Genomic DNA, 27,407 nt, shown 5'->3' on the forward strand with positions numbered 1-27,407 from the left:
ATGTAGCCATGCTACTCCTATTGCTCTGTATGCAGCATGACCAAACTCTTAATAAATCTGATATGGGGAAAGAAATGAGGCTGAAGAAAAACACACTAGACGACCAAACGAGAAAATTGGGATTAGCTCATCTTGGATTGATGCGGTGCAATCAGTCCGATGCACTTGCCATACCAGAGGTTTGTTCTCTGCTGTCAGCGTTGCCGGGTATCTTATTCCTGGCTGTAGGTATTTTTCTAACCGGTTGTCTTGGACTGTGTGCTTTCTGAACCAGGTCCCCAGGCAAACAGGAGCGCCATGTGAACCTGGGGACCCTCTTTGCGTATGTTTACACTTTGAGCTGGGGTGTGATTCCCAGCTAGAGGAGACACACTCACACTGTCTCTGATTGCGTTAGCACGCTAAAAATAGAGTGTAGCCACAGCGGTAAGCGTGGTGGGCGAAGCTACCCACTCCAAGCTCATGCCTGTGGTCTCAGGGCCGTGGATAGCCCCTCCCGCTTCTCACGCCGCCATGGCTGCATTCTGTTTTTAGTGCACTCCCTTGTTCGGAGCAAGTGCAAGTATGTCTTCTTGAGCTGCGAGTCACGCCCAGCTCCAAATGTAGGCTTAGCTGGGGCTGGCCAACATGTAGTGTAGCGAGCTAGGAAAGCTGACATAGTTCCCCAAAAAGAGATCGAGTCACATGCAGGTCCAGACTTTTCTGGAAATGGCCACTTATCTTATCTCTGCCATTAGCAGTAGTTAGAGGTGCCTGAGTTCAGCTAGACATCTGGTGCCAATGTGAGCGGAGCACATCCAGGGGAGGTACTTAGCCGCCTGAGACACTCTGCAAGACCCCAAGGGATCCCGGGGCATGCTGCAAAGCCAAAGTCCGGGTTTTGCTATGCGATGACAAGTATGACTTCCTGGGGGACTACTTGCTGCTGATGACAAACAGCATTTCACTTCCTCTCTGGACAATTGTTAAATATTTAGGGCTCCATCCTATGAGCTCAGTGGCTGAATCAGAAGCCAGAAAGGTTGTTCATCTGCTGGCCCTTGGAGATCACTGTCAGCCCTGGTACGGACACAGGATTCTGATCCTCTTCCTCAGGGGTCAAAGTCTTCCTGCTCTGCCCCATGGATCTTTCTCCACCCCTCGGATCTCTCTGAGTTACCCTGTGGACCTCTGTGATTTACCGCACAGGTCTCTATAATCCACCCACAGAGCTCTCCTCTGCCCTGGGGATCGCCGTGATCCAACACACAGCGCTTTCCTCTCTCCCTTCATGTTTCACTATAGTCTGCTGGCCCCCACATTTATTTGCCAGATATATTTCCCTTCTTGACTCCTCAGTCTTGTACCCATCACATACTCCCTTTCTACCCCCCACATCCTCTTCACTGCCTCAGCCTGCCTCCTGCCCCTCACTTTCTCATGAATTCTCATGAAAAATGTTTCCTCTTTCCAGCCAGCTCTCCTCCCAAAGGTCTAGGGACAGGGCAGCCTGTGGCCACAGTCCCACTGACAGCTGTGGGAAACGATGGCCCTTTTGGATAAGGGCAAATCTTCATGAGATTGAAAGCAGAAATGAGAAATTCCTGTAACCTCCTAAAAAATGCCAAGTATTGTGAGACGGCAGTAAAATCACAAGAGCTGGCAGTTAGGGGTTGGGTGTCTGTAGGGGGCATTGGGTCAATTCACTGTGGGGGTCTGTGTGTCTGTATATGGGAGGTAGAATTAGGACTTACAGTACTTGACAATGATGTGGGGCTCTGAGACATGAATTGGGATCCTGACTCATGAAGCACTGGAATGGGTTGTCTAGGAAGGGGGTAGAATCTCCATCCTTCAAGGTTTTTAAGCTGCGGCTTGACAAAGCCCTGGCTGGGATGATTTAGTTGGGGTTGGTCCAGCTTTGAGCAGGGGATTGGGCTAGATACCTCCTGAGGTCCCTTCCAGGCCTCATCTTCTATGACTCTATGATCCCTATAGCATGGGGAATACATGGCAGTTCCTCTCCCACTGGGCTGATGGCCCCTCCCGCAATGGAAAGCTGGGCTTGTTGAGATCGGGCATTGCCCTGATTGCAGCCATCAGGGTAGCTGTGCTCATTCGGGAGGCAGGCAAAATCACTGCTTGCACTGGTGAAGTGTGTTAAAGTGAGGTAAATGCCAGTGGTGCAAACAGCAATTTTGTCTGTCTACACTATTTGTTGCACTGGTGTAAGTACATCAATGGCAGTAATGGTCCAGGCAAGGCCTGATTCAATTTATGCAAATGTATGCAAATGAAAGGTAGACTGCTGGGTGTTTTGGCTGAAGATCCAGGGATCTCTCTCTTCCCCCCTGGAAGATCTCTATGAGCCACATCTTGGATCTCTCCACTGCATTGATGTCTTCTGCATTCAGCATAGTCTGCAGTCATTTCGCACGGACGATATGCAGCTGAGGGCCACAGTGCAGATAGGAAAGAAGACACTTGTGGTAAACGAAGCTTTGTTAATTTCAGTGCAAGCAGGATATTAGGCCCCACAATTCTAATGTTGCTTTTATGCAAACGCCCTGTCTAAGAATCCAGCAGCCTGCACAGACGTGGAGGATAAGACACAAATCCATTCATTCACAAGCGTGCGGAAAGTTACCTTGGCTCTCTGCAGGTTCTTCCTTTGTTCATGGAATGCAGGTGGGCTTTTCAGTGCTGCAATAAGAAACACAGAGGCACAATCAGCACAACGGAGGGAGCCGCAGCTACCAGAATACTCAGCAATAGCATTTTAATGAGTGCTATAAAAATAGCAACACAAACCAGCCGATCTCTTTATTGAGCTAACTAAAAACTCAGGAAAGCTATGGGAAATCCCAGTCTCTCAGCCAGGCCGTGGCAGGAGAGCAGAGGGGACGGAGATCAAAGGGAGAGCAGAAGCCACGCGGGCAGGGAGATGGTGCAGGCTGTGCAACGCAGCACTAAATGGGACACTTCCTCGTCTCTGGAGAGCTCCTGCACCAGGAGACCTCAGAACAAACGGAGTGGGGAGGAGAAAGCAAAGGGTCAGTACCCAGAAGACAGGGACTCTGCCAGCAGGTGGGCAGGCAAGTGGCTCAGCCTGTGAGACCAAGTCCAGGGACCGTGAAAAAACAAAGGGATCCCGTTATTCTGCACTCGGGCTGCAGGAGTGTGTTGAACACAGGACTCGGGGCAGGTCTACGCTGCTGCTTAAGTCGATCTAACTTATGTCATTCTGGGGTATGAAAAAGATACCCCCGCAGAGTGATGCAAGTGACAGCGACCTAAGCGCTGCCCACATCGGGGCTATGCTGCCGCCTCTCACGGAGGTGGAATAACTATGCCACCAGCAGAGCACTCTGGCATAGAGCGTCTTCACCGGATGCACTACCACGGCGCAGCTGCACCGACGCGCTCCTAATGTAGACCTGCCCGCAGAAGCTTTCGTTCTCTGCTCTGCTCCCCAGTCCCTCCACTCACTGCACACCAATCGCCTCTGTTCGTTTACACAATCCTCTTCTCTACAGCTCCTGCCCCCAAGCGGCTTTCCTGGGTCTCTGCCCCTCTTCTCCATCCCCCTGTGAAAGGTGCTGGGCGACTGAACTGTGGGTTTGGGTAGCATTATGCGGGCACACGACCCAGCCTAGGAACCAAAGTCAGCAGGCTGCCCTGGCCACCACTTTCAAACATGCTTCCTACAGACGTTTGGTTTGCCCCAGAGAGGGTTTCCAAGAGAAAGGGGTCTGTACAATCCTTCCACACACTAGGGCCCACAGCTAGGGATTATGTACAGCTTGTGGGGTTGAAAATCTGGGTCGTTTCTGAGTTCTATGCTTTATAATTCCTGGGTCCTTTATAATATCATTCAACAATAAGTTCTTTAGGATCATCTTAGTATCAGCTTCCTAGAGACTGAGTATAAGGAGTCTGTTTCCAATGCTGTTCAAAGCCTCTAATGTCAATATCAGGAACTTTATGTGAAAGCTCAGCTATAACTTATTTATCTTTCTGGCTGAAAATCGTGGTTTCCAAAGTGCAGAAATAAAGGTGGTGGACAAAAGTCAGGCCTCAGTTTGCTCCATGTCACATTATTCCCCATTTGCAGGGTGTAAATGAGAGCAGGGTTTGGTGCCGTGTTTGAAATCTGTAGGAAAGACTCAGTCTTTCGGAGTCTCCAGGGAATTTCTTCTATGGCAAGAAAAGAAAAAAGAATCAAATGTCTCCTTAGGTTCCCTCATTGAAGGGAGGGGACGTTCTAAGGTCGGGGGGGGGGGGAGGTGTCTGTTTTGTTTGGCACCATTTATTTAGCTAACTTATTGCTTGACCCCTACTATGAGAGGAATAAAAAAAGGGAATAGAAATTCATTTTGCACAGGGCTAAAAAACTAGGGGTCAGTTTAAACCCAGAAATGTGGGAGTAAACAGGGAGCTGGAGCAGAACAAATAAACACAGAGGGGATGGCGAAGGAGGCCAAGGAGAATTTGGGTGGCACATGGTTTGGCTGGTGGAAGGGAGTGGCTCCAGTAAAAAAGTGGGATGGATCACAGCTAAGTACAAAGGGTCAGGGAACCATTTCTTGCTTCTACCATTTCAAGAGCAGACAGACAGACAGACATGCTCGTATTACTGTGCCATGCTTTGGTGAGCAGCCATGACGATGGTGACATTTTGTTTTAGTCAAAAGCAAAATAAAATGAGTGCGCAAGAAAAAAAATGACGTGTAAGAGACATTACTTTTTATAGCCCGGTTCACTATGAAGTCCTAACGTTATGAGGTTTCTGTGGGCAGGAATTGACCAGACTTCATTTCATGCTATTCATAATGAAAGTGTTGCAGGATTTAGTCATTTACCAAGATTTTGGAGGAATTATGTGGATACTGCAGCTTGTATTAGTCTGCAAAACAAATAAAGGCATTGCTAGCACCGGTTCTTCAGACAACACGTCAGGGTAGTTCTGTGGTGAGGTTCACCGATTTGGAAGTGCAGGTGGCTTTGGAGGAGATGGATGGAGCTGCTGCACTTGAAACACCAATTTTAGGACTAGATTTTGCCTTTAAGGCACAGCCCTGCATTTGGGAGGGTGCGGAGGAGCCTCAATGTAGCAGGAGTGCAGCATGAATCCGGCCAGAATTCCTACCGGGGATCCTGGGAATGAATCTCTGCAGCAGCAGCTGGTCCACCACCAGGTGCAGTTCATGGCTAGTTCCACACCACTCCTTCCTTTTGGGTCAGCTAGCAGAGCCTGACTTGGGGATTGTGGCTGGTCCCTGGGCAGGGTTGCTAGAGGAAGACTCCTTGCACACCCTTCCCCATTTGTGCACATACCCACACCATCTGCCCCATTGTGGATCATCAAATGCATGCAGTTTGCGATACTCCTGACTTTATGACACGTTCTCCCAGCTGTTCCACAGGGTGAATTTGCCCAATAAACCAGGCCTGAAACATTTTCATCAAGCCAATAAAATTGCATCTGGGCGAGTCGTTCAATAACGTCTCATTGTTTTGTCCTCCCATTCACCCGCGGGGTTCGGTTCATTTACATTGGTGTGAATCTGGAATTCCTCCACGGACTTCACTGAGCCCGATTCTCTGTGCACTTTCACCTGTTCTACCCTGTGTGACTCCATTAGCTGAGCGAGGTTGAGATTGGCACTTGTGCCTTTCTCACCCGAGGCTCACCCATCTTTCCATGGGCAGGGGGGTATGTCTGCAAAGCCTTCCTCTCTCTTCAGCCACAGTCTGCCCCTGAGGCTGTGCAACGCTGGTCCTTGCCTTGTCTCCCTGTCTGCTTTAACCGTTCCATTTGGAATTGATTGCAGACTGAACCTTTCCCTGCATCAGGCTGTTCCCACGCGTGGGGCGAAGTCAAGTGCTATATGGGACACTTCTGCCGCACACTGTCTAAGACACTTCATTGGTGCATTCTGTATTATTTGTTTGAGGCCTTCACTTTAATGACCTTTCAATAAATGGTTACAGAACAGCATCGTGTTCGAGAATATTCATAACTCACAGGTATCCAGAAGGGATTGCTCCACCCTTTTGCCCACTGATATTCTATATTGGGAACATTAATCTGTCTCGCTGCCCTCTGCATGTGCAAATCTGAAAATGGATCAGTTGTAAAAAGGGGGCCAAATTCTCTGCAATAAAATTATGCCAGCAGAAAATCTGGCCCAGGGATTTAAAATTACCCTGGTCCAAGACCCAGGCCTGACAATGTCCACTCTTGGACCAATTTCATGATTAAGGTCGGATATCTCATGACTCCTTAAGACTACTGTGTCTCATAGAGGCGCTTTCTAATATACCATATAAAGCAATCGTATCCGGGCCTGGTGACTTGTGGGATCTCAGACCTTAAAATGGTAACGCCCAGGTGTACAGAACAGCTCTTTGTGCTCTGTTGTAGACTGCACACGTTGTGCATTACAGCAGCCCCAGCTCATTCCATACTCACCTCCATGTATGGAGTGAGGTTCCAGTCCACGTGCACCTCCAGGAACTCAACTTACATGTGCCTGCTAAGTGCCAGCAGGACATGGGGACACCATTATGAACAGACCCTTGTTGATAATACACACTGACTGTGCAGGCACAAAGCATGCTTTTAAACCCTCTGTGAGCTGGACTATTGCAGGGCACCTGTGTGATGCAGCGACAAGCTCTCTGTCAAATGTCTTGCCTTGCGATGTGATTGTGCTGTTAAGAAATGTGCACATTTGTATAGTGGCAGAAGTGTGTTTTTGTTGTCTTCATTCTCAAAAGTGACTGAACCCTTTGTGCTCAGTCTCTCCTGGTTGACCTCCTCGGCCACAGGCCTGCCAAATTCCAGCTCAAAAGGTGAATGTGTGACAAAGCTAGAAGCAACAGGAAAAGGCTTTTGAGGTTTCTGCCAGTGCCTATGCTCTGCCGTTCTGTACCATGTGCAATGCAAGGGTTCTTTAGAAAGCATTTGCTCCTCATGCCTAAAAGTGTGCATGCCCCATGTACGCACACCATTGTGGGATTTCTGGTGCACAGACCTTTATGTTCACAGAACTGCAGTTTATGCATGTGCAATGGGACATTTTGCGCACACAGCTTTAAAACGTGGGCCTGTCATCTAACAGGAGATGTTAGAGGCGGCACAAAACACTGACGCAGTCGCCAACTCTTGCAATTCGATCACTAGTCTGACAATATTTGGTGCTTTCCTTAAAGCCCCAGGCTCTGGGATTTCCATAAGAATCTCGGTTTCCATTAAAAATAAAAAAGTAAACGTCTAGACTTCCTGTTTGCAGAGAAGCTTGAAAGTATGAACGCAACAGGCCCAAGCCCCAGAATTCAAATCAAAGACCCCAACATTTATTAGATTTTAAAATCTCGTGATTTTGATGCCAATCTCATGAACTGGGGCCTGCCATGATTTCTGCATGTTTGAGGGCGGCAGTACTACACTGATTAGCCTGCTGCTGCCAGCAACACGGACTACAAACTGAGGAAAGCAAGAGAACGAGAAAGAGCTGGTGGGAGAGATAGTCAAGGTGTTGAATGGACCACTACCGACATACTGCTACTGAACTGTCTTGTTACTTGCTGCTCTCCTCTGCTTGGGTTTAAAAGCTGTTTGAACAGCACAGTCCTTAAGGGTGTCCACATTAAAACACACAATAGCCAAAACCAGAGCGGGAGGCGCGTGTGAGACGTGTACTAGCTTTGCAAAGTTGCAGTCCTTAGCAGTGATTCTAAAGGAGGCAGTGAAGAGGCAATTAGGTATGGGTAAGTCCTCGGCTGGGGTTACTGCTAACATCATCGCTCGTCCGTGCAGGGTGTGTCTAGACTAGGATCCAATGCGCTAGTTAACAGGGCAGAAGGGAGGTTTCAGATCTAGCTGACTGGGCTGCATTGCTGCCGCTCGCAGCCGGGGCAATGCCGGTGCAACATGCAGGCCAGTTCCATTCTTGCCCTTCCCGGCTCTCACAGGCCAGCACAGTGCAGTTGGCTTTGGCTTGGGCTTTCTGAAACACTGGGCTATAGCCAGTGCTGGCCAGGGCTGCAGCCCACCAACTGAACTAGCGGCTGCAGAGCCGTGGTGAGGGAAATCTGCTTAGGAGCTAGGGGGATCAGAGCAGGGCAAAGCACCATGGCTGGCCCAGTGAGGGATGCAGAGGGGATGCGGCCCCCAGGAGATGCACGGACTCAGCATGGCTCTCAGGTGGCCTGTGCCTATGCACCTGTAGGGGAGTTCTGGCTGCACCAGAGAGAAGGGCTGTGTGTGAATCACCAGGTACCACAGCTGTACTCTGTGCCAGGGCTCAGCGAATCTAGCTCACTGGTTTTATTGACTCTTTAAATAAAACAGCTAGCGGTTCAGCCTTGACCGCACGGCACTGCCCTGTTACAGGGAGACTCTGGCCACCACCAGCCACAGGCCACTTGAGATGTGGCAAAAAACCATGAACCCTTTCACCCCCTCTCCCCTTTCCAGGGGGATTCATTCCAGCAGCAAATCCCAGACAGCTTCTGGCAGTTAGCTCTTGGCTTGCCAGCCTGTCTCAGTACCGCACTCCCTGCCTTTGGGCCTGAACCTGCCAGGTGATGAAGGGCACGTCGCAGGTTCACGTGTTATCAGACTCCTGCTCTGACCATGCAGCGAACTGTTTGGCTCAGACAGGCTTGTGCTAACCTACGACGGAGACTTGGAACAGAACCGGAGTGTGACCTGCAGTACACCACAAGAGAGTGGGACTCAAACGCTACCAAAGATGATGGCTAGCAGGCCAGTTCCTCAGCCAGTGTCAATTGGGGCAGCTCCACTGACATTCTTATGGGCCTCTGCATTATTACCCATTGGACAGACCGTGCTCAGATGCCAGCGAGAGCAGCGTGGAGGTAGCGAGGTCCTACCCAGAGACCAGCCGGCCAACCAGCAGTGAGAGTGGAACACCAGCCCAGTGGGGCGTGCCAGCCAGCCAGTTTCCTATCAGCTAGTGCAGCAATGTATCTAGCTGTGCGATGCATGTGACACAGAGGGTGGTAAGTGAGGTACTCACGTGGCATGATGCCCTGGTCCGCCAGCTGCTCACGGGTTCTTCTCTGCTGAAGCCGTAACTGTAAAACTGTCAGAGAAAGAGTGTCAGGAAGAGATGCAGACTACTTCTCCTGAAGCAAGTAACTTCCTGCGAACAGCCCCTGGAAAGTGCTTTCCGCAGCATGCCCAGAGCCCTTCGTTCTGTCACTGAGACGGAAAGACAGGCTTTCCCCTAACACCACGAGGAGACAGGAACGGTTGGGGGAGGGGTGATCCTGAAAAATAGCAAAGCAGGTGCCGAGCCATGGCTGTGATCCTGTTTTATTCAATATCTGGGTCTGTAGGGCAGCGTTCCCAAAGGGTGAGCCTGGAGGACTAGCAGGAGGGAGTGGACACAGACAGGGCCTCTTAGCTGTTCTCCAGAGTCTCAGATTTCATTTAAAAAGAACACTTGTCTAGCCGGCACCTTCAAATGGGCAGCAAATGTAAAAGAGGCAGAGACGCTGCTCCAGACCACAGAGAACCTGGAACAGAGCCCTGAGCTGTGAACTGCCCCATTCAGTAAAATGGGGGGCGGCTCATGAGACTTCGTAATGTGCCCGTTGCTGCCCATCACAGCGTGTCTGAAAGGAAAGGAAGGGTCTAGCCTAGGATTACCAGCTGGCTGGTATTTTTATCCATTTGCCAGCTGCCATGGTTTTTGGAATCATACGCTGTCATTATTCTGGAGGCAAAGAAAGATGGATTCTCTGCCTCCATTGTAATCTATGGGGAAGAGTGGCTGGCCCCTCTGCTGCTGTTTGGGCCTATTCATACATTGGAAGGAACAAAAACAAGGCAGAAAACGAAGTCAAAGTGCCAAAGAAAAGCGTGTCAGCACTGCCGCTTGCTGGATGGCAGGCCAGCATGCATACGCCGGAGCCCTAATACTGGCGCAGGTGCAGCAAGACCTCAGCTCTCTCTGTGGAGAGCCACATATCCATGTCGAGTCCCACCTCACTGGGGCTGGTAATGCTGGGAGTGAAAAGCAAATGCTAAATATTTGAGAGGGGCAGAAACTATGAAACCGAGAGGGAAGAAAACCAACTGCCATTATTACTGGCTGAGGCAAGAGCACATGATCCGGTGAGCTAAGACGTTACAATTATAAAGCCTGCAGAAATTGCAGTTTTTTAAATGACAGAGCAAACTACGGCCCCAAGGGCTCTGCAACTTCCCTGGGCAATGACGACGCTCTCAGTCCCTTTGTCAACTCTTGGGTCACTAACAGACCCTCTCAGGGCATAGGCCTCCTGCAGGACACAGTTTGCTGTATCAGCATGGGGCAGTATCGTGAAGTCTTTGCAGCTGAACGTCTCGCTCAGTGGCTTCTCCTCTCCTCAAAGGGCTCGGAGTGCAGGCCTCTTTTACTTTGTTCTTTAGCCATGGTGGCATTTTATTGGTCCTCTGGCAATTTTTTTATTTGAGGCATACATTTACTGTGAGCCTCTATTGTGGTGTTTTTAAAAAGTTTCCATGCAGCTTGCAGGCATTTCATTCTTGTGACTGTACCTTTTAACTTCCATTTAATTACCTTCCTTACTTCTGTGCAATTCCCCATTTTGAAGTTAAATGCTACTGTAGTGGGCTTCTTTGGTATTTCCCCCCACCATATCCTCACAGGATTTTAAATTTAATTACATTATGGTTAATATGGTTTCATTACATTATTACCAAGTGGTTCAGCTGTATTCATCTCTTGGACCAGATCCTGTGTTCCATTTAGGACTAAATCAAAATTGCCTCGCTCCTTGTGGGATGCAGGACTAGCTGCTCCGAGAAGCAGTCATTAATGGTATCTAGAAATGTTATCTCTGCATCCCATCCAAAGGTGACAAGTACCCAGTCAATGGGGGGTAGTTGAAATCCCACATTATTACTGAGTTTTCTATTTTTGTAGCCTCTCTGTATTCCCGATCCCCAGGCATTTCACAATCACCGTCATCACTGGTCAGGGGGTTAGTACCGCTATAGCCTTATTATTCAATCATGGAATTTTTATCCATAGACATTCTATGGGACACTTTGAGTCATTTAAGATTTTTCTGAGTCATTTTTGAGTCATTTAAGTCATTTTTGAGTCATTTAAGATTTGACTCTGCTTTCTTTCACACACCCCCTCACCAGCACAACTTACTCTGTCATTCCTATATTTTTTATACCCTGCTATTACTCTGTCCTATTGATTACCATAGTTCTATCAAGGTTCTGTGATGACTATTATATCAAGTTCACCATCTTAGTATTTAGCCTTCTAGTATTTGTATAGAAGCACTTATAAAATTTGTCAACATTTTGTTGTCTGCCTTCATGTGATGTAACTGAATGCGACTCTTTCGCATTTGACTGTTTTGCTTCAGCTTCTACCAGTACTTATCAACACTTTCACTAATGAGCTGGATAAGGGCATGGAGAGTCTGCTTATAAAATTTGCAGATGACACCAGATTGAGGGGGAGGGTTAAAAATCAAAATGACCTTGACGAATTGGTCTGAATTCAGCAAGATGAAATTCAGTAAAGAGAAGTGCAAAGTACTTCACTAGGAAGGAAAAATGGAATGCACAGCTACAAAATGGGGGAAAACTGGCTAGGCAGTAGCAGTGCCGAAAAGGATCTGGGGGTTAGATGGTTCACAAATTGAATATGCGTCCACCATGGGATGCAGTTGCCAAAAAGGCTAATATAAAGTAGGGGTATATTAACAAGAGTGTTGTATGTAAGACATGGGAGGCAATTGTCTCACTCTACTTGGTACTGGTGAGACTCAGCTGGAGTACCGTGTCGAATTCTGGGTGCTGCACGTTAGGAAAGATGTGGACAAATTAGAGAAAGTCCAGAGGAGAGCAACAGGCATGATACAAAGTTTCATTTCGAGAAAAGAAGCCTGTGGGGGGACCAGATAACATTCTTCAGAGATGCTAACGGCTGTTACAAAAAGGAAGGTGATCAATTGTTCTTCATGTCCACTGAAGTTGGGATAAGAAGTAATGGGCTTGGTCTGCAGCTAGGGAAATTTAGGTTCGATATCAGGAAAAACTTTCTAACTGTGAGGGCAGTTAAGCATTGGAATTGGCTTCCAAGGGAAGTTGTGGAATCCCCATGTGATGAAATGGGAGCCTGTGTTTGCCTCAGTTTCCCCAATCATGTGCCTGGTTACCCAGTGGGGGGGGGGGGTGAAGGCTAAGAGACAGGACAGGCTAAGAGACATGGGTGTCAATGTCACCTGGCTGTCTGAGCACGAGTGGGTCATTAAAAATAACTGGCTGAGGCCAACCCCATATCAACGGAGAATCTGAAAAGACAATAGCAAAGCCAGTCCCCAGGACATTGACACCTAGCAACCAACGACCCAGAGGAAGATGGATTTTGCCAAGTCTCAGTAGAGAATTGAGGCAAAATCCCCCAACTCAGGAACAAAGGACTGTTATGTATGACGTGGGGGGATAAGAGCTGACTGCTGGAAGGAGTCGGGGCTCTCAGCTGGGAGGTGACCAAGGAGGTCGGACAGAGAGACAGAGCCTGAACATGGGGTTCACGACAGCTTGGCTCTGCTCTGGGCTTACCAGAATAGATGATGCTTTAACCGTCAGTCCTCTGTGCTTACCTAAGCACTTCCTAGGCTCTGTCCCAGTTGACTAAGAAACCCAACTGTTTTGAGCGTCACTGAAAAGGCTTGGCGAGGTGCATTAGTCCCTGAAGCATGGACAAGTCTCTGCCAGGAGTCTACCTCAGATGGACTTGCTGACCAGAGCTCACGCTGTGAAGCAGGAGAGCTGGAGCTCCGTGGTTTGGTCTAGGAGGCGGTGAGGCTGGGTGGCTGACCCTGACGGAAGAGTGAGACCCCTTGGGGGGTCTGGCACACTGAAGAGGATCCTCCAAGAGACTGGTCCAAAGCTGGAGGCACAGCACCAATCCTGAGGCTGCGTAACACCCAGTCACTGGAGGTTGATGAGAACAGGTTGGACAAACACCTGTCAGGGATGGTCTAGATTTACTTGGCCCTGCCCCAGCGCAGGGGGCAGAAGTTTCTGACTTCTCAAGGTCCCATCCAGCCCTACATCGCTGTGATTCTATGACTTTGGGGAGTCCAGACCCCCTCAGCTCTCCTCACCTTCGGCTTCTGCCAGCAATTTGTAGTGCCCAGAATGAAACTTCCCTGAAGTCTGAAATGGAGCCAAACAATAACAGCACTTCCAAAGAAGCCTCCTTAGCATGATGCTACTTGAAATGTCACTGCTTTGTGCTTTCCCTGAATACAAACAGTGTCTTACATTCAGGAGTAAGTATTTAGTGAAAACCCCCCCATGGGATGACATTTTCCTGCCAAATCCCAGCACTTCTTAGGAAAACAACGCTTGTAATCACTCATGAACTTTCATCTCCCATCCCCTGGAGATGCGGAGAAGTGCTACCCCCTTTTGACAGGAGAGGGACAGGATAGAGTAAGTTGTTTGTCCAAGAACACAGAGCAGCTCGGCAGTTGACCCAGAATTTGAAGGTCCCATCTACGGCCTTCGCCCCAGACCAGCCTTCCTAATTAATGCTATGTTCAGTCCACTCTTGCACACACACAACTTCAGCCAGGAGCAGGCGTGTGATAGCAGCAGCCACCCAACTGCCTGCTCCTCTGTGCGAAACACGTCCAACTCCGTTTTTCCATGAGCTCCCTGGAGGCTGTGTGCAGAACTGTCTGGCCAAAGGTATCCAGAGACGAGCCCTGGGGTGGCTAGCAAACCAGGGCAGCAAGCAGGGGGGTTTTGCAAGGGAATTCTCCAAGTGAAGGAGGAGAAATTACATGACCCCAGGAGTGAGTTTGTTGTCTGTTGTTTGTTTGTTGTTGCGTGCTTGCTGCTTGCCATGTGCTGCTTGATTGAAGTTTATGGTGTGGTCTGCTTGTGGGCTTGTGTGCGGAGCCTGGCGGCCTGCTAGGCTAGGCTGAAAAGCTTGCAAATGAGGCTCCAGCCTGCCATCCTGTGATCCCTAATCCCTTTAGGATCCCTGGGTGTGGGGGGAAGTGTTAAAAAGCCAGCTCCCAAGTGACCAGAGGAGCTTGGAACAGGGGAGTTTTGCAAGGGAGTTTAGAGAGGAAGCATGAAAACCAATACACCCACCATTCTCTACATTTAGGTCGATAACCCTCCTCCTCCCCCGGCAAAAAACCCAAACCCAACCAAAACCTACAAGAGTAAAAACAATGCAGGCAGAAATCCAGCTGCAGAGGCTCCAGTCTGGGGGCTGTCCAGTTTATTGCACTGAATGCAGCATGCCTTGGCAGGTGGTGTATGTGTGCTTTCAGTGCAAGCAGCTCCTGGCCCTCAGAGGCCAAGTACTGGCTCCGGAGGAGCTAAGGGAGACAGAGAGGCAGAGCCCAATTCAACTTTTGTGGGCCTGGTGCCAAACATATTTGTGGGCCCCCATGGAGGCAATGGGGCATGGCGCAGGGGGATGAGGATGGTTGGTCCCCAGAGTGAGGGGCCAGCCAGGGGCAATGGGGCATGACATGGCGGGGGCAGCCTTGCCCCGACCAGCGTGAGGGCACTGTTTACAAACCGGCAGCCACCAGCCGCACACTGGCCTGCCCGGCCCTGCGCTGCCAGAGCACCGCTTCCTCTCGGGGGGGGTCCAGGCCGCACCACCCTGCCCTCCCAGCACCCTGCCCTGCTGAGACCCTCATAGAACCCTATGCCTCCTCCCTGAGACCCTCCACAGACCCCCCTATGTCCAGCACCCCCTGCCCAGAGACACCCCCTCAAGACCTCACACCACTTCACAGCACCTGGCACATCACCACCCATGCCCAGAACCCTCCATCCACAAACCCCTATGTCCAGCACCCCCCACAAATCCCCCACTGCCCACTACATACAGATCTCCCACATCCCCCTTTGCACCCGTCCTAGATGGTGTGGCTCCAGGGGCGCTATTTCAGATGGGGGGGAGCAACTTTAACCATGATTCCAGGGGCTACTTAGGCACCTGAAAACGCTAGTTTTTGTTGCAGATAATAACTTAGAAATTAGCTGACAGGAGCGCTGTGTCTAATTCCCATACAAAGAAATAAAATCAAATAAATATTAGACCTCCTCATCTCTAATACTAACATGTTATGACATCTTGTGTCAACTCACTTAAGGGAAATTGGTTAGGTTTAAAATTTTAATGTCTATTCTTACTTTGTTACAAACTCTTGAATACAACAATTGAAACAATTGCAGAAAAATCTAGATTTCTTTCTATCTACTTACTTTTCGCAGTTCACCAAGCTTGGAATAGATCATTTAACTTTTGGAAACATCCTAACAGGGCAAGGCCCTGTGAGTTTATACTGCACCTGCCTGGTGTTATAGGGGTGTTACTGTACTACAAATAATAGACTAAAAACTGACTTCAAATGGTCACCTTCAAGACACTTTCAAGTTACTTTCACAGTATTGCCAACCCCAAATGTTCAAATATCATGAGTCAGGCTCACCAAAAATCATAAGATTGGTTAAAAATCATGAGATTCTGTAAAAATAATAGATTTGGTGTTTTTATTTCTGAGCCCTTCGGGGGCACGGGGGGAGGAGGGGGAGGACACATTTTGAAGCTTTCTCCACAGCCACAAGGGCTAGAAACTTACTTTTCCTTTACGAATGAAGGTTGAAATTATCACATATCCACTTGACTCCAGGAGCTGGGGCTTTAAGGAAAATAATAATTATCATGAGACTCATGACAAAATCGTGACAGTTGGCAACACTGCTTTCACTTCTGTTTAACGGCGAGTTATGTGCCAGAAGGCTCTTAAAGACAACACTGCAGTGATTGAATCAGTTGCTGTGCTCACAGGAGAATATTTAAAACCAAACACCAAGAAAATTCAACATTTTAAAGTTGAGAAAAATATTGAGTCTTCTCAGGTATATCAGGGCCACTGCAGGCAAGAAAGGAAAATAAACAGGCCCAGAAGCTCTGAGCAACTCTTCCTCTTAAAAAAAAGTTGGAGGGTCAAATCTTCCAGTCCTTAATCAGGTAAAACTTCTATTGCCATCAGCGCCTCCACTTATAGATATTAACATGTGCTCAATAATTACACACTTCATACTTAAATATCTGAGTCATCTTACCCAGAGCTACGCATTTTATATGCATTCGCGCAGGGACTATATTTTCTGACATATTCTGAACAGTGCTGAGCACACAGATGGGGCCCAGTGAATAATACAAATCATGACAATAATCCCATTGACTTTATGGACTCCGTTGTTGTAATTTCTGTTCTTTGTTATGGAATTGGCCAGAATACAGTTGAAACCCTAAGAATTTGAGGCATAAACACATCTGACACTCATACGACACTTTCTCATTCCTTCCTTTTCACAAACTCAGAACAAAAACATGACAAAACAAAATGGTTTTCCGCTAAAATGTAAAATTTCACAGCAGCCATTATTCTACAGCCCAGCAGGGGACAGAACCTGCCACCCCGGGGGGTTAAGTGACCTCCTCTCATCTGAATCTCATTCTCTCTCTTTTTTTTTTTCATCCTTCCTGACTAGTGCTGCTTTTCATGCTGTCAACCACGACATTCTCCCCAATCTCCTGGGCCCATTTGCTGGAGTCTCAGAGAACTGGCCGTCTGGGTTTTGTTCCCATCTATCAGACTTTATCTGCAGTTTGCAGGTGAGAGATAGGCTGGTCCAGTGGATGGGGAGTTAGCCCTCAGAGACCTGGGTTCTACTTCCCCCAGGGACAGGCTAGTGCCTTAGGGACAGAGTTTCAAAGCCTTTTAGGCATCCAAAGATGCAGCTAGCGTCTAGCACGGTTTAAAAGCACCCAACCTTCTAAACACTTTTGAAAATTCCACTAGGTGCTTAAATGCCTTTGAAAACCTGGCCCTTGGTCTCTGTGCCTCAGTGCCCCATCTGTACAATGGGGCTAACAGCACTGCTCGGCCTCACAGAGGTGCGGTGAGGAGAAATAGGTTAGACATTGTGAGGTGCTCAGAGCCGATGGTGATGGGGCCACATCAGTACCATAGGAAGCGTGGGCACTCATACCGCTGCGATCCCGCCCCTTGGCTTTGGCCCCTTCTTTTCACCTCCCTCCCTCTCATCTCCCTCTTTTCTGAACATACCCTTGGCTCAGAGAGCTTCGCTGTATTTCTTCTGAGTCCTCTGCGTTCTCTTTTCAACAGCCCTCGCCCCCCCGCAGAGGGATTCCTGTTTTACAGGCTTATCTAAGACTTCCAAGGCCTTCATTTAATCACCAGCCCTTCCAGTTCTTAACCACCCTGCCTCCCTGCCCCGGGCACACGCTGGGAGCAGCCGCTCTCCTCTGCAGAACTCATATTCCACACGCAGGCTCTGCCTGGGGCTAGGATGTGTGCGGAGATCAGATATCCTGCACAAAATTCGGGGGGGGGGAGAGGGCAGGAGCCCCTCCCGCCCCCCAAACGGCAACCCTGTGGCTTGGCCCTGGAGAGGGGGAAGGGGCCAGGGGGCAGAGAGGAGCAAGTGGCTGGCAGGTGGGTGGGTGGAGGGAGGGGGCAGAAGAGTGGGGAGGGGAGGGGCTAGGGGGCAGAGAGGAGTGAGTGGGGGGAGGAGAGGAGCTAGCAGCCTGCAGGGCCTTGGGGGCAGGGGCCGAGCGGGGGCGAGGCCTTGGGGTAGAGCGCAGGTGGAGTGAGCTGGGGCCACAGTCCGGGTGCCAGGGCCCCTTCTGAGTGCGAGCCATGGCACCTGTGCACCATTGCAACCCCGGTGCGGCAGAGAGGGACGTAGAGGTGACTTTCCGGCACACAGTGGAGCAGACCCACCCGTGGTCCGACATCCTCTGTGCTCTTGAGGAGGATGGAAGTTTCAGGGAAGGAGAGCATCAAACCAGAGCAGAGGGAAACGATCCGATAGTTGGGACCCTCCTTCCAGAGGAAGTCATGGTATCTGCTCACACTGAAGATAACTCGCCAGGGGAGGGGACACAGTTACTAGGAAGAGACAGTAATAGGCATGGGGAATCTGATCATTAGAAATACAGAGAGCTCAGTTTGTGATGATCGGGAGAACCACATGGTGAATTGTCTGCTAAGTGCGAAGGTTACGGATCTCTCAAGACATCTAGAGAGACTTCTGTGCAGTGCTGGGGAGGAGCTGATGTTTGTGGTACTGTAGATACCAGTCACGTAGGGAAGGATAGCAGAGAGGTCCTGGAGACAAAATGTATGCTGTTATGTAAGAGATTAAAGACCAGGACCTCCATGGTAATGTTCTCTGAAATGTTTCCAGTTCCATACGCAGGGTCAGAACTACAAGGTCTCAATGTCTGGATGAGATGATGCTGTGGGAGGAAGGTTTTAGGTTTATTAAGAACTGGGGACCTTTTGGGAAAGGAGGAGCCTATGCAGGAAGGATGGGCTTCATCTAAACCGAAACGGAACCAGATCGCTGGCATGTAAAGTTATAAAGATTGTAGAGGAGTTTTTAAATTAAGGGCTGGGGGAAAGCCAACAGGTGCAGAGGAGCACACAGTTCAGACAGAGCTATCCCATGGGGGGGGCTTATTAATGGGAATTCTCTAAATTCTAGTAAAGAGAAGAGGCTAGAAGTTGATAAAGCACAGGTAAGAGCGGAAGAGAAACAATCAAATGAAAAAGAGGCCCGTTGAGTTACATCCCATGAAGGCAGACAACTAAATATTGACACATTTTATAAGTGCTTGTGTACAAATGCTAGAAGTCTAAATACTAAGATGGATGAACTTGAGTGCCTTGTATTAAAAGGATATTGATATAATAGGCATCACAGAAACTTGGTGGAATGAAGATAACCAATGGGACACAGTAATACTAGGGTACAAAATACATAGGAATGACAGAGTAGGTCGTGCTGGTGGGGGAGTGTGAAAGACAGCATGGGGTCAGTTATAGTAAAAATCTTAAATGACTCAAGCTGTACCACAGCATCTCTATGAATGGAAATTCAGTGATTGAATAATAAGAGAATAGCAGTAGCAACATACTACCGACCACCTGACTAAGATGGTGACAGTGATTGTGAAATGCTTGGGGATACTAGTGTGGCTACAAAAATGGAAAGCTCAATAATAACAGTGGATTTCAACTACCCCCATATCGACTGTGTACTTGTCACCTCAGGACGAGATGCAGAGATGAAACTTCTGGATATCATTATCGACTGCTTCTTGGAGCAGCTAGCCCTGAAACCCATAAGGGGAGAGACAATTCTTGATTTAGTCCTAAGTGGGACACAGGCTCTGGTCCAAGAGGTGAATACAGCTGAATTGCTCCGTTATAGCAACCGTAATGTAATAGAATATAACATCTTTCAGGGGGATGGGGGGAAATACCAAAGAAGCTGACCACAGTAGTATTTAACTTCAAAAAGAGAACTATACAAAAATGAAGAGTCTAGTTAAATGGAAATTAAAAGGAAGAGTCACAAGAGTGAAATTCCTGCAAGCTGCATGGAAACTTTTAAAAAACACCATAATAGAGGCTGAAAATTAAATGTAAACCCCAAATAAAAAACCCCAAAACAATAAGAGGACCAAAAAATGCTACCATAGCTAAACAACAGAGTAAAAGAGGCAGTTATAGGCAAAAAAGGCCTTAAAAATTGGAAGCAAATCCTACTGAGGAAAATATAAAGGAGCATAACGTCTGGCAAATATAACTAGGCAGATCAAAAAAGAATTTGAAGAGCAACTAGCAAAAGACACAAAAACTAACACCAAAAATATTTGTGAGTCCATCGAAGCAGGAAGCCTGCCAAACGCTGCCATTGACGATCAAGGTGCTAAAGGAGCACTCAAGAAAGACAAGGCCATTGCCGAGGAGCTAAATGAATTATTTGCATCAGACTTCACTTTAGAGGATTTGAAGGCGATTCCTACACCTGAGCTTTTATTTTTAGGTGACAGATCTGAGAATCTGTCCCACACTGAAGTGTCAGTAGAGGAGGTTTTGCAACAAATTGATAATTTCAACAGTAATAAGTCACCAGGAGCAGATGCTATTCAGCCAAGAGTTCTGAAGGAAATCATATATATGAAATTAAAGAACTACTGACTGTGGTATGTAACCTATCACTTAAATCAACGTCTGCCTCAGATGACTAGAGGATAACTAATGTAATCCTGGCAATTACAGGCCAGTAAGCGTAACTTCAGTACCAGGCAAATGGATTGAAACTACAGTAAAGAATAGAATTATCAGACATATAGGTGAATGCAATTTGTTGGGGAAGAGTCAGAATGGCTTTTGCAAAAGGAAATCACGCCTCACCAATCTATTAGAATTCTTTGATGGGTAAAAAAACATGTGGAGAAGGGTGATCCAGTGGATAGAGTGTATGTAGACTTTCTGAAAGCCTTTGACAAGGTCCCTCAACAAAGGCTCTTAAGCAAAGTAAGTAAGCAGTTATGGGATAAGAGGGACGGTCCTCTCATTGATTAGTAACTGGCTAAAAGACTGGAAACAAAGGGTAGGAATAAATGGCCAGTTTTCAGAATGGAGAAAGGTAAATGGTGGTGTCCCCCAGGGGTCTGCACTGGGACCAGTACTGTTCAACAGATTCATAAATGATCTGGAAAAAGGGGTAAACAGTGAGGTGGCAAACTTTGCAGATGATACTAAATTACTCAAGGTAATTAAGTCCAAAGCAGATTGCAAAGAGTTACAAAGGGATCTCAGAAAACTGAGGAATCGGGCAAGAAAATGGCAGATGAAATTCAATGTTGATAAATGCAAAGTAATGCAGATTGGAAAACATAATCCCAACCACACATACAAAATGACGGGGTGTAAATTAGCTGTTACCAATCAAGAAAGAGATCTTGGAGTCACTTTGGGCAGTTCTCTGAAAACATCCACTCAATGTGCAATGGTGGTCAAAAAAGCTAAAAGAATTTTAGGGACCATTAGGAAAGGAATAGATATTGAGACAGTAAACATCATTATGCCACTATATAAATCCATGGTACGCCCACACCTTAAACACTGGATACAATTCTGGTTGCCCCCATCTCAAAAAGATATATTAAAACTGAAAAAACTACAGAGAACAAAAATGATGAGGGGTACACACAAGAACCAGGTAACAGGTACACACAAGAACCAGGTAACACAGGCGCCCTCCCACACACATAATGGGGGTTGCAGCCTGGGCCAGACCCCCAGTGCCTTCGGGCCCCGGTAAAGTGTACCCTCCCCACCCCATGTGCGGGCCCTGCTCCCAACTGTGTGTGCAGTTGTGTTAGTCGTGGCAGAGAATGCGCCTTTGATACTTTGGTGAGGAGGAAAGTCCAAGAGTGATCACTTGCTAATAAGTGTGGTGACAAAAACTGAGCTTACCTACTGAGTCTAGTGTATCCTGAATATATTGCTGGGCTGCCACCCATGTTTCTGAACTCACAGCCCATGGCAGGAACTTAGCCCGGCGTGAGGTACCCAGATTAGACCTAGTCCAGCACAAAATCAGAGACCTCGTAGGCAAGGTCCCATGGGAAGAAAAGGAGTCGAAGGGGGCTGGCAGTTCCGAAAAGATGCAGTACAGGCGCTCAGCATCAAGCAGAGGAAAGCTAAGAAGGGCCACAGGAGGCCAATGTGCCTGTACAAGGAGCTTTGTAGCTATCTACAAACCAAAAGGGACACATACAGGGAATGGAAGGAGGGGCATGCCACCAAGGAAGTATAAATGAGAATTATTTACCACTATTTGCCATTATTAAATTACTGCCACTGGCAATAATATTTACAAACTCATGGATGACAGGAACGGTCCCAGAAGACTGGAGAAGGGCTAAGATGGTGACAATCTTTAAAAAGGGGGAAAGGAGGAGCTGGGGAACTATAGACCAATCAATCTGACTTCGATATCTGGGAAGCTGCTAGAGCAATGTATAAAACATTCCATTTGTGAATACATGGAGGATGAAAGGGTGATACTAGCAGCCAGCATGGATTTAGTCAGAACAAATTATGCCAAACCCAGCTTATTTCCTTGACTGACCGGGTAACTGGTTTGGTGGCTGGGGGAATGCGGTGGACATGATATAACTGGACTTCAGCAAGGCTTTTGACCCAGTCCCACATGACATTCTGATAAGTAAGCTGGAGAAATGCAGGCTCAACAGAACTACCGTTAAGTGGATACATAATTGGTTAAACAACAGCAAACAAAGAGTAACTATGAACGGAACGATGTCGGATTGGAGGGAGGTTTCAGGTGGGGTTCCACAGGGATCTGTTCTGGGTCCAGTGCTGTTTAACATCTTTATCAATGACCTGGATATAGGAATAGAGAGTATACTGATCACACTTGCAGATGACACAGAACTACAGGCGGTTGCTAAAATTCAAAGGGATCTTAATAAACTGGGAACTGGGCTATAGACAACAAAATGAATTCAACAAAGACAAATGTGAGGTGCTACACTTGGGAAGAAAAACCAAATGCACAAATACAGACTGGGGTTAGAAGTGACTTGGCAGCAGCAGTGCTGAGAAGGATCTGGGAGCTGTGGTGGATCACAGCCTCAACATGAGTCAGCAATGCGATGCGGTTGCAAGAAAAGCAAATGCAATTTTGAGTTGCATTAACAGAGGCATAGCATGCAAGCCATGGGAGGGGATAGTGCCACTCTACTCGGTGCTAGTTAGGCCTCAGCTGGAGTACTGTGTCCAATTCTGGTCACCAATGAATAGAAAGGATGTGGAGAAACTGGAAAGACTCCAGCAGTGAGTGACAAAGATGATCCAAGGGATGACATGGAAGCCATCTGAGTAAAGGCTGAAGGAATTGGTATGACTACTTTGGAAAAGAGGAGATTAAGAAGGGACATGATAATGGTCTTCAAATACTTGAAAGGCTGCCATAAAAAAGATGGAGAAAAGTTGTTCTCTCTTGCCACGGCATAGCAGATTTAGATTAGAGGATGTGGAAGCTCCTGCACTGGAGGTTTTCAAAAGGAGGCTGGATACCATCTGTCTGGGATGGCTTAGACGCAACACATCCTGCATCTTGGCAAGGGTTAGACTAAATGACTCTTACCCTCCCTTCTAGCCCTATGGTTCTATACTCTTAGCCCCAAATGTCACACTGGGGCTTAGACGCAACAGGGGGAGGGGGTTAACTTGGGATCTGAGAGGCCCATTTATTGGTAGATAATTGTATTTTTGCCAGTATGGTAAAACTGTCTCATGAGATCAGAGAAACACAAAAAGGGAAGTTAGAGATGGAAAATGCTCATAAGGTTACCTAGAACACCCGCAGAGGACACAGCCAGACCGGTCCCTTCCACACTCTCTCCAGTTTTGTTATAAACATCCAGATGAAATGGTTTCATCACTTCCTACCACAGATCTCACACGTGCCGAATTCTGGGGATTGCTCCACTCTTCCAGCCTTGCTATTGTGCCAAAGCGGCCGACGTGCCCCGAACAAGTGAGCAGGGGATGAGCGCAAGGAGAGCAGTCAGCTGGCAGTGAATTCATATCTCACCTCTTCTACTCACGGCTGGTATATTTCTGTGTATTTTACAGCCTTCATAATTAAGCAAAACCTCATATGCCCCCTCAGAAGATAGTCAAGTATCAGCCGCACAATTTTTCAAATGAATTAAGTGAGAGATTGCCGAAAGCTACTTGGGACAAAGCTAGGAAGACAACTCACGTCTCCAATACCCCTCCAGGCTAGCGAGGTGTCTAATGCCACTGGGATTTGCAGTTGTGCCTCTCCTAGAGCTACGCACCTCAGCTAGGACAGATCAGTCCTTTCCTACAGAGAAAGAGAGACTCACCCCCTCAGAGCCAATTGGTCAGGCCACGCACCCAGGATGTGGGAAGCCTGTTTTCCAGTCCTTGGCCTGCCAATTTAGAGCAGGAGACTTGAATCCAGCTCTCCCATATCCCAGGAGAGTGCCCTAACACAAGGCTGAGATACATGTCTCTCAAGCTGTCCTGTGAAAAAATGGCCCATGGCATATAAATCCTTAAATATTAATTGAAGAACACAGGTTTCCCACCTCGGGGGAGAGTGCCCTCACCACACGGTCTAGAGTCACACTCTCTTGCTCCCTTTTGTATGGGTTAGGCATTCCCTGAGAATACCTACCAGATTGGGCCCCCTTAACGAAGTGGGAATTTCCTGGAATATTTTTATGAAGCCTATGTGTGCCTCAGTTTCCCCTGTATTTGCCTTGGTTTCCCAGTAGGGGAAAAAGGACTAAATTTGCTCTCAGGGCAAGCTAAGAGACAAAGGTGTGTGTGTGTTTCCCTTAGCCGTCTGAGCCTGAACAGGTCGTCAAACACAAATGGGCAATCAATGGAAAATCTGGGAAGACCATGGCAGACCCAATCTCCAGGACACTGGAACCTAGCAACCAGCGACCCAGAGGGACATGGATTTCCCCACCTCTCAGACCCCCGCTCGAGGCCAAAGGCCTGGAAGGTGGGTGGTAAAGGGTTGGCTTCTGGAAGGAGTCTGGACTCCCTCACCTGGGAACTATACAGGCCCGACTGAGAGAGAGAGAGAGACAGAACTTGAGCACGGGGCTCACTGCAGTTTGGCTGGGACTCTGTGCTCACCAGAATGGACTATGGTGTGACTTCTGCCTCTCTGTGCTAGCCTCAGGACGAGAAGATTCCACAGGCAGGTGACTAATAAATGGTGACCTTCGGAAGAAGCTGCCTGTGTCGCTGTAGTACTCACGGGGGGTGCTGCGCCCTGAAGGGGACAGTACAAGCCTCCGTCAGGAGTCTGGCTGGGCTGGGTTTGCTGCAGGGAGCCACAGAGTCAGAGATTGCTGGTGCCAATGGCCCAGTCCTGGAGTCCATGGGCCTTCTCTTGTGGACAGTGAGGGTCCTTGGGGCCTAGCCCACTAAAGGGGTCACTCCCAGGAAACTGTTTACAGACGGGGCATTGCCCAGCCCCTGTGACTCTGTGACAGCCCCTCAGCCAAGACAGGCAGTGGGGTGCTTAGTCTGTAGGCGCCTCAGGAATTTGAGTACCTATTTGATGAGGTGGCAGCTCAGACGTGGGCTTTGAGGCTCTCGTGGTGCATAAAAGTTGGACTTTGCCACTGCCATGGCAGTTAGGTACGTCAGTTGATTTGTGGATCTGTTGGTTGTGGTCTGGGTCTACTCTCAGCTTGTTCAACTGCCCAGCGGTCCTGGCGACGGATGCCATGAGAAGGGCTGTTATGAAGGCAGAATTATTTACATGAGTCAGTAACAAAGTGAGATTGGATCGCCTGGTTTAATTACATGATCACATAGTATTGTCTCACGGTTTGTCAGATCTCCCAAGGCTCCATCCAACACCCAGTGAAAGAGGCACTACAGCCAGCAACACAGAGTCAAGCCCTCAGGACTTTCATCTCCCAGAGATCCTGTTCAGGAAGCGCAGACCGCACAGACTCAACGGGACAGCACCTGTCCATACGCTATTAGAATACATGGGAGCTTCCACCACAACCAGTGTCACCAGGTGACTTGCCAGACCCCTGAGCGGAGACTGAACACGTGTGTAGAGGACATTCCACCCATTAACCTGTGTCAGCCAGAACATCCTGCAGAGTGTTGGGGAGCAAAGCAGCCTCCCAAACAGCTGTGACAAATGGGTGAGAATCCTAGCCCTGGTTGTTTGGCAGGCTGCTGTTTTTTGAAAGCAGGATAACTCTTACACAGGCTGCAGGTCAGCATCTGCACCATCCTGTGTAGGAATAGTTCCATGTTCATAAGCTGTGATGTTGAGTAATGGTGAATCACCTTTCCCTCCGGTGCGGCATCTTACAGAGGCCACGAGGGGGCCTTTGATGAGCCAGCCCAGCTCCTTCCTCACCACTTAGCTTACAGGTGCTTGGAAACTGGGTGAACCTAGAGGCTGTTTATTTTGCTGCGGGCTCAGGGGTGACAGCTGAGATGCTCCTGGAACCAGGCCTGTCTTATCAGAATAGGACTGGAAGAGACCTCGAGAGATCTTCTAGTCCAATCCCCTGCGATTATGGCAGGACTAAGTATTATCTAAATCTTCCCTGACAGCTGTTTGTCTAACCTGCTCTTAAAAATCTCCAATGATGGAGATTCCACAACCTCCCTAGGCAATTTATTCCAGTGCTTAACTACTCTGACAGTTGGGAAGATTTTTCTAATATCCAAACTAAATCTCCCTTGCTTCTTCTATTCTCAGAGGTTAACAAGAACAATTTTTCTCCCTCCTCCTTGTAACAACCTTTTATGTACTTGAAAATTGTTATCATGTCCCCCCTCAGTCTTCTCTACGCCTCACTAAACAAACCCAATTTTTTCAATCTTCCCTCATAGGTCATGTTTTCTAGACCTTTAATCATTTTAGTTCCTCTTCTCTGGACTTTCTCCAATTTGTCCACATCTTTCCTGAAATGTGGCACCCAGAACTGGACACAATACTCCAGCTGAGGCCTAATCAGCGCGGAGTACAGCGGAAGAATTATGTCTTGTGCCTTGCTTACAACACTCCTGCTAATACATCCCAGAATGATGTTTACTTTTTTGGCAACAGTATGACCCGGTTGACTCATATTTAGCTTGTGATCCACTATGACCCCCAGATCCCTTTCCACAGAACTGCTTTCTAGGCAATCATTTCCCATTTTGTATGTGTGCAACCGATTGTTCCTCCCGAAGTGGAGTGACATCTGACTGACAACGGGGCAGAATAAACCTGTTTGAAATCGCAAACCTGCACTTCTATTTCCCTCCCTGCAAAAGCAAACCCTGGTGTTTTCGGTCTGGATTATCAGCTGCCAAGTTTGATTCAAGCCTTAAGGCTAGATCTGAGAGAAGGGCACAGATAGCAACCTCGAGGGGGAGACGGTCTCTGTGTTAGAGCATGGACACACACCTCATCTCCCGTCACAGTGCATGAGCTGCTCACAGGGATGGAAAAGCCCTTGATAAAATGGAGCAGAAGATAGTGCAGAACTGCCATCAGGAAAGCGAGACCAATTCTTTCCACGGTACTGCTCGCTCCTGGATTTCCTTGAGCACCAGTGGCCAGGAGAGACGAGGTCTGTGACATGAGACATCCCTGCCAGTTTGGGGCCCAGCTGACAGACACAGAGTGGCATCAGGCAGTGCACAAGCAGCTGCAGAGTTTAACTCGCTGCCCAATGCATGGGGTGCTGAGGAGTGTCTCTGCTTGAGATGCTCTTTCTTTTCTATCAGAAACAGATCCCCAAGGAATCAAACAAAACGCCCATGGACATGCACGGCTAGTAGCAATGAGCTCTGCAGATGGTGGGTTTCCTCAGGCCCCCCTCGCCTCGCAGACAAGCTCTCGAAGCCGGTGTCCAACTGCAGAGGATTAAAGGGTTAACATGGGA

General features: G+C 48.2%; 1 protein-coding gene across 7 annotated transcripts in view; it reads right to left on the reverse strand.

The window, feature by feature from the left end:
• The window catches only part of MYOCD (myocardin), a 73,827-nt gene that overhangs the window by 38,832 nt on the left and 7,588 nt on the right, over positions 1-27,407 (reverse strand). For 5 of the 7 annotated variants that reach the window (XM_067547742.1, XM_067547741.1, XM_067547739.1 and 2 more), the window contains exons 2-3: positions 9,030-9,095; positions 2,627-2,682 (exon numbers count right to left, since the gene is read on the reverse strand). In XM_067547742.1, the coding sequence (XP_067403843.1) occupies positions 2,627-2,682; positions 9,030-9,095 (122 nt within the window). Of the gene's footprint in view, positions 1-2,626; positions 2,683-4,841; positions 4,886-9,029; positions 9,096-27,407 lie in introns of all 7 variants that reach the window. The other 2 variants (XM_067547744.1, XM_067547743.1) reach the window with 1 other exon arrangement.

This window comes from Emydura macquarii, unplaced genomic scaffold, assembly GCF_026122565.2.
Source record: "Emydura macquarii macquarii isolate MOO-44397 ecotype Brisbane River unplaced genomic scaffold, CSIRO-AGI_Emac_v2 contig_1230, whole genome shotgun sequence".
Taxonomy (NCBI): domain Eukaryota; kingdom Metazoa; phylum Chordata; order Testudines; family Chelidae; genus Emydura; species Emydura macquarii.